Source organism: Empidonax traillii, unplaced genomic scaffold (genome assembly GCF_003031625.1).
Source record: "Empidonax traillii isolate 1590-97213 ecotype Southwest subspecies unplaced genomic scaffold, ASM303162v1 scaffold1699:size72841, whole genome shotgun sequence".
Lineage (NCBI taxonomy): Eukaryota > Metazoa > Chordata > Aves > Passeriformes > Tyrannidae > Empidonax > Empidonax traillii.
Window position 1 is genome coordinate 65,469 of NW_020956892.1, and position 7,373 is coordinate 72,841.

Genomic DNA, 7,373 nt, shown 5'->3' on the forward strand with positions numbered 1-7,373 from the left:
GGACGATGATGCTGCTGCAGATGATGATGATGATGATGGTGACAGTGATAACTTTCGCTCCAGCATAGGTGAGGGGTGGGGGGACTGCTCCGGTGCCCACTCTCCCTGTGCCATGGTGGGGTGAGGGGGCCACGGATGCTGGCTCTCCCCGAGGCCGTGGTGTGGTCTCACAGTTGATGCCCTGCTGCTCCCACAGAGGAGATCAGGGAGCTGCTGGCAGTGCTGCATCCTGACAAGGCCGACGACCGCGGGGACCCCATAGTGTGGCCTGGTGCCATCCTTAGCAGCGAGTGGGATCCTGATGCCGAGTTCCCTGACACAGCTGATGGGAAGGGTGCCGGGGAGCCGCTGTTGGGCACTGGGGTGGAGGAGGAGGCGGAGATGGCTCTGGCCATCCAGTATTCCATGGAAAACACGCGGCGTGAGGAGGACGATCTGGCACGCGCCACTGCTCTCTCCCTGCGCTCCTACTACCGGGAGCAGGAGCAGGTGGAGGAGGACGCTGGGCTGCTGGCCGCGCTGGAGGCCTCGCTGGAGGAGGCACTGCTGGCGGCAGACACGGCGCAGGTGACGGTGTTCTGCTCCTTTGAGCGGGACGTGTCGGAGGTGCCGCAGGAGCTGGAGCGGGCGCTGGCGGGGCAGCTGCGGGCGCAGAAGGTGGAGAGCGAGCGGCTGCGGGCGCTGCCGGCCGCCGGCCACCACGCGCTGGCCCTGCTGCAGCGCCGGCACGCTGTGCACCTCAGCCTGCGCGGCAGCACCGCCACACTGCACGGCTTCGCCAAGTACACAGCCGCTGCCGCCCACGACCTCGACGCGCTGCTGCGGCGCCGGCCGCTGGTGGAGCGCAGTGCCACTGCTGTCACCGCTGCCACCACTGGTGCCGCACGCTGGGTGCGCTGGGACGCCTCCGGCACCGTCGTGCCCTACGCCCCTGAGGTGGCAGCGCTGCTGGAGCAGGCCTGGCTGCGCCGGGAGCGCCGGCTGGACCTGGTGCTGGACGGGCGACCCTTCACTGTGGACTTGGAGCGCATGGAGGAGTACGACATCGGCAGCGCCCGCGCCGTGCCTGTCTGCCGCAGCCAGCCCCCAACTGAGAGTGCCCGCTGCCTGCTCGGTACGTGCCGGTGCTGTGGGCCTGGCCCTGTGCTGTGCTGCGCCTGTGTTCACCGCGGCTGTATCCGGCAGGGCTGGAGGTGCCAGGGCTGGAGGAGGAGGTGCGGCTGATGCCACTGGCCGAGGACTCGGAGGAGTTCGCCGACACTGTGCACCATTTCTATGGGACGCTGGAGGAGCTGCACAGCCAGATCAGCGTTGTGCAGGTGGGTTTGGGGACATCGGACTCCTTAGGGTGCCCCCACGGCAGAGCAATGACGCTGCGGTGCCCGGCAGGTGCAGAAGCTGATCCACCCGCTGCTGTATAAGCAGTACCAGCTGAAGAAAGGCAGCGTGGAGCGGGCATGTGCCGATGGCACCGCTGCGGAGCGCGTTCTCTTCCACGGCACCACCAAGGCCTCCAGCCGTGAGATCTGCCTGCACGGCTTCAACCGCAGCTTCTGCGGCAAGAACGGTGAGTGCTGGGCAGATGTGGGATGGCGATGTGGGCACAACGCCCTTGGTGTGGGAACGGAGTGCCAAAGGGGACCGTCAGCACGAGAACAGGGTGCTGATGTGGGTGTGATGGTGTCAGCCTGGGAATGGGGCACCAAGGTGGAAACAGAGCCATCAACATAAGAACAGGGCACCAAGGGGGTCACAGTGTCATTGGCATGAGAACAGAGCGCCAGTGTGGGCACTGTGCTGACAGCATGGGAATAGAGCACAGGCACCATTGGCATGGGAATGGAGTGCTGATCCAGGCATGGTGACATCGGTGCGGGAATGGGACACAGCATGGAAACAGGGTGACAGTGGGGGCATGGTGCCACTGGCATGGAAGCAGAGTGCTGAGGCGGGCATGGTGCCATTGATGCAGGAATGGGGTGATCCTGGGGGCGTGGTGCCATCCGCATGGGAATTGGAATGCAGGGCCAAAGTGGGCACGGCGCCATCAGTGCTGAAATGGGGTGCTGCTCCGTGCCCGGCACTGCCAGCACACATCCCTGGTGCCCCAGCTGAGCCCTGTCCCCACAGCCACGCTCTACGGCCGCGGCGTGTACTTCGCAGCGCGTGCGGCCATCTCAGCGCGGGATCAGTACTCGCCGCCCAGCGCCGACGGCACCAAGTTCATCTTCGTGGCCAAAGTTCTGACCGGAGCGTTTGCGGCTGGGCGGCGGGGGCTGCGGGCACCTCCACGGCGGGAGGGGGCCAAGGGCCCCCAGCGCTACCACAGTGTCGTGGACAACCCCCAGCAGCCCGACATCTTTGTCATCTTCAACGACACCCAGGCCTACCCCCAGTATCTGATCACCTGCCGCCGCAGGGATCCCCTCTGACCTCCCTGAGCCCCCCGGCACTGTCTTTGCCACGGGAGCACCCCCTGAGCCCCCTGGCACTGGCTCTGCTGGGGGGAGGGTCCTCTTTGACCCTTCTGAGCTACCTGGCTCTGGCTCTGCCAAAGGGGCACCTCTTGAGCCCCCCCGACACCAGCTCTGCCACAGGGGCCCCCTTTGACCTCCTGGCGCTGTCCTTGCCCCTGGAACAGGCTCTGCCAAGGGGGCACCTCTTGAGCCCTCCCGACACCAGCTCTGCCACAGGGGCCCCCTTTGACCTCCTGGTGCTGTCCTTGCCCCTGGAACAGGCTCTGCCAAGGGGGCACCTCCTGAGCTGTCTAGCTGCAGCTCTGCCATGTGGACCCCCCCTGACCCTCTAGAGCCCCCTGGCACCAGTGCTGCCATGGGGGTTACAGTGTTCACCCCCACACCAGGTGCTCAAGGAGTGCCTGCCATGGGGGCTCAGGGTGCAAGGGGATTCCTGCCCTGCTTAGGGGACTCAGAGTGGGGGGTCCCTACCTGGGCACACGCCTGGGTGCCCTCATGCCAGGGCAGGAGTCCGGCAGGAGGACTTGGGATCACCAGTGTGATGCCAGTAAAATTGGGAATAGAAGTGCAAATAAAACTGGGAATAAAATGTAGCCTTTTATATAGCTGAGATTGAGGGAAGACTCTGTGTGTGGGTTCCAGTCCTGGCTGGGAGCACTGGATTAGGGGAGGTTATCAGTCCCAACCAGGATCACTGGGATTAGATTGAGTGGGGTCCCAGTCTCAGCTGGGAGCACTGGGAGGTGGGGTCAGGCACGGGCTGCGTGGGGATGCTGTGTTCCCCCGTGGGGTGGCTGGATTGGGTGGTGACTCTGGGCCACCCCGGGGCTGGACTGGGTGCCTCCTGCACCCCTGCCTGCTTCCTGCTCTCTGCATCCTGCCTGCTCACTGCCTGCATCCTGCCTTTTCCCTGCCTGCTGCCTGCTCCCCACTTGCTGCCTGCATCCTGCTCCCTGCCTGCTCCCCTGTCCCGCAGGTTCCCCCCCGAGCTGTGCTGGGGGATACCCGGGTGCCCACCCTATGAGTGTGGGCAGGGCCCCCGCCATGGGCAGTGCTGATGCCCACTGAGTGGGACCCTCGGGCAGGCAGTGGTGAGGGGTAGGGGGGACACAGTTCCCCCAGGCATCTCCACGTGCCTGTTTTGCCCCAGGTCACGGGTGGGCAATTGCGGGACTCGGGTTCTCGGTGGCACCCGCACCCGTTTGGGAAGCCCACACAGAGTGGGCACGAGTGTGACACCAGCGGCTCCGGCCCCGCAGGCACGGGCGGCTCCGGGGCAGGGCCGGCCGTGGCACCGCGCCGGCGTGTGCCAGCCCCGCTGACGTGTGCCAGCTCTGGGATCCCCGGGGGCACCGTGCCAGCCGTGCCAGCCCCGCGCACGTGGCGCCGAGTCCCGCTCCAGGAGGAGCCGCCAGCGGACAGAGGTGAGAGGGACGAGGAGTGCAGAAGGGGTCCTGGCCACGTACCCACCCCCCGGTAGGGCCCAGCGCCCCCCGCCCCGCGGGTGACCCGGGCTGGGAGCGCCCGGCGCTGCCGGTGCCAAGCGTGCCGGACCTTTGTCCCTTGGCGCCGAGGGGCCCGCGGGGCCCAGCGGGACTGAAAGGGGCCCTTTGTCCGGCTTTGGCCGGGGGATTCGCTCCCTGCGCCCGGGTCTGGACGGGCACATGATCGCGGCAAGAGCGGCTGCGCCAGCACCGGATCCGGACCGGACGGACGGAGCGAGAGGCAGCCCCGGTATGGATGCAGCCAGAGCGGATTTGGGGGGTCTGAGCTGGGGTCCTGTCGAGCTGGGAGGGGACCCCGACCTCAGCACAGCAGGTGCGACATCGCACTGCCCTGGTCTGGGGTCCCTGGGGGTCTTCGCGCCACCCCAGTCTGCGGTCCCCGGTGGATGCGACAGCGCCGGGGCAGTTTGTCACGCACTGCCCCCGATGCGGTGGGGCTGGGGCCGGGGCCGGGGCCGGCTGTCCTGTGCGATGCCGCGCCAGCGGCTGGATGGGGAGGGAGGCAGCAGGAGGCATTGGGAGGCACCGGGAGACATCAAAGCCCCCGAACCCCCCCGTACATGTGTGCGTGTGTGTGTGTGTGTCTGTGCATGAGAGCGTGCGTGCACGCGTGTTCCTATGCGTGTGCACACAGCTGTGTTTGTGCTGGTGTGTGCCATGTGTGCCTAAAGGGTGGAGCTGGGCTGGGCACATACTTGTTCACCCGCGTTCGCGCCCGTGAGTGCGTGTGCAGCGGAGGGGGTTGCACACACGTTTGGGCAGGCGTGTGTGCACACTCACATATGCGCGTTCAGGCACGTGTATGACTTGTGTGTACGGTGGGTGGGGCAGATGGGCGTGTGCACATTCTGTGTGTGTGTGTGTGTGTGTGTGTGTGTGTGTGTGTGTGTGTGAGTGCCTGTGAACACATGCAGGTTGGTGCACGGGTGTGTGCATGGGTATGTATCTGCAGGAGAGAGCACACACGTCTGCATGGGCATCCACACCCATCCATGCCAGCGGGCACCTGGAAGCTGATGATTCTGTCCTGTGGCGCTGGCACTGGAGGGTTCCTGGGCATCACAGGGCTGGGGCCAGCAGGCAACACCAGCTCCGGTTCTCAGCATCGGCTCCAGTTCCCAGAGCAGCTCTGGCCCCCAACACTGGTTGTGGTTCCTGGTTACCAGCTCCAGTTCCAGGTACCACCTCTGGTTCTCAGCACCAGCTTTGGTTACGGCACCAGCTCCAGTTCCTGACACTGGCTCCAGTTTCCAGCAGTGGCTTTGGTTCATGGCACAGGTTCTGGTTCAAGGCATCAGCTCCATTTCCCGGCACTGGTTCTCGTTCCTGGCAACAATGCACAACTCCAGTTCTCAGCACCACCTCTGGATCAAGGCATCAGCTCTGGTTCCTGACACTGGTTCCCAGCACTGGCTCCTGTTCCCAGCTCCCCATCCACCCAGGGGCCCCTTGGCTCCCGAGGCCTCCCCAGCTGCCAGACTGGGTCCCTCCTGCAGCACCAGTGGCTGGAGCCAGGCTTTGTCTTGTGGCCAGGGGAAAGGCCAGTGGCCAGCAAGGTTGTGAGCACCATGCTGGAGCCATGCCCAAGCTGTGCCAGGACCCTGCCAGAGCTGTGCAAGGCCCATTCCAGGGCTCCTGTCTCTTCCCTCTGCCACAGTGGCTCTGCTGGGGCTCTGGATGCAGCAGCTGGAGGTGGCCCATGCCACCAGCAAACATTATGCTGCCCAGGCTGGTGTGCCAGTGATGTGCCCCTGATGTGCCCATGGTGTGCCAGTGATGTGCCAGTGGTGTGCCTGCAGTGTCCTGGTGCTGTGTCCACGGTGTTCTGGTGATGTGCCAGTGATATATATGCCTGTGGTGTCCCTGTGATGTGCCAGTGATGTGCACACACTTGTGTGCCCAGTTGAAGCTGGTGGGGGGTTGGAGCTGGTCACCCCTCGGTGCCTCCTGGGTGGGATGTCCTGGGTGTTCCTGAGCAGTGCTGGGAGCAGCAGGAGTGCCGGAGTGCCAGGGGGCTGTGGGACCCCCTTGTGGGAGCGTGGGATGGGATCAGCTTTGCTGGGAACACCGGGTGGGATTCACCCTCTCTCACTGGTTGCAGTGGTGAGGGTTAACTCTCTCCATATTAGATGTACTGGGTGCACTGGTCAGTTAACTTCTGTATGCTCGATGTGCTGGGAGCACTGGTGAGGGTTAACCCTCTGCATATGGGTCTACTGGGTGCACTGGTCACAACTAACCATGCTGGGTGTAATGGGAGCACCGATGGGGGTCGGATCCTGTTGCTGGCTGTACTGGGAGCACTGGTCGAGGTTAGCCCTTTCCATACTGGCTGTACTGGGAGCACTGGTCGGGGTTACCCCTGATGCCGGATGCGCCGGTCAGGGTTAACACTTCCTGCACCGGGTGCCCCACGGGGGTGCCCCCTCCCGCGGGGTGCGTTGAGTGCGGAGGGTGGGGCGGCGAGATAAGGCCCCCCCCGCTCCCCGCCCCCCGCCCCGCCCCTGCCGCGGAGCCGGGGCCGGTGTCGGTGCGGGCGGAGCCCCTGGGGCCGTTCACCCCCTGGAGCCTCCGCGGTACCGGTGCCGCTGCTCCCCCCCCCGTGCCGCATCCCCCCTGGAATCACCCTCGGTGCCGGTGCCGTTTCCCCCCCCCGGTCATGCCCCCCTGCCGCGCCCCGGCGGACATCGCGGCGCACGGTGAGTCCCCGCGCGTAGAATCCTCCTCACCCACCCCCCCTGTGGGGCCGGGAGCGGCGTGGGGGCTGCAGGAGGGGGCTGCGGGGATGCTGCGGGGCGGGGGTGGAGGGGGCTGCAGGGGCCGTGGGGGCTGGGGCGTGCGGCGTGGAGGGTTGTTACGGGGACGCGGGGTGCGGGGGGTGCTGTGCTGGGGGTGCGAGGGTCGTTTGGCGGCTGAGGCTCCAGTCCCCGGGGGCGGGGAGAGCTCGAGGGGGCGGCGGGGTCCCTATGGGTGCCTCTGTGGGTGGGGGGAGGCGGCGCGTCAGGTTCGGGGGGGGCGGGCTGCGGGGGGGACGTGGGCGATGGAGCCGGTGACTCAGGCTTGGCACCGGCGCGCGCCGCGCTGCCCCCCACGCCCGCCTCTCACCTGCCCCCCACTCCCGCCCCTCACCTGCCCCCCACGCCCGCACCAAGCCCGCCCCTCACCTGCTCCCTCCAGCTGCCCCCCACCTTTTCCCCACGCCCACCCCCCGCCTGCCACCCCACTGCCGGGGGTGCCGGTGCGGTGATGCCTGCGGTGCCGGTGATGCCGGCGCCGGTGATGTCGGGGTCCGGGGGTACCAGGAGGGCCGGCACCGGTGATATCGGGTGATACTGGCGATGCCGGGGCCGGTGGCTCTGCCGGGTTCCGAGCTTCTGCAAATGGCGCCTCG

General features: G+C 66.5%; 1 protein-coding gene across 1 annotated transcript; it reads left to right on the top strand.

The window, feature by feature from the left end:
* Positions 1-273: 273 nt before the first annotated feature.
* Positions 274-2,546, top strand: PARP10 (poly(ADP-ribose) polymerase family member 10). Its single transcript, XM_027908410.1, has 4 exons — positions 274-1,114; positions 1,186-1,319; positions 1,390-1,567; positions 2,131-2,546. The coding sequence occupies exons 1-4, from the start codon at positions 382-384 to the stop codon at positions 2,430-2,432; spliced, it is 1,347 nt and encodes a 448-aa protein (XP_027764211.1). The 5' UTR covers positions 274-381; the 3' UTR covers positions 2,433-2,546.
* The last annotated feature ends 4,827 nt before the right edge of the window (positions 2,547-7,373 follow it).

Excerpts from the sequence above, each read along its gene's own strand:
- PARP10 (XM_027908410.1), top strand. The coding sequence starts at position 382 with ATGGCTCTGGCCATCCAGTATTCCATGGAAAACACGCGGCGTGAGGAG. Across the intron at positions 1,320-1,389 it reads GCCAGATCAGCGTTGTGCAG|GTGCAGAAGCTGATCCACCC; the intron begins GTGGGTTTGGGG and ends GGTGCCCGGCAG. Across the intron at positions 1,568-2,130 it reads CAGCTTCTGCGGCAAGAACG|CCACGCTCTACGGCCGCGGC; the intron begins GTGAGTGCTGGG and ends CTGTCCCCACAG.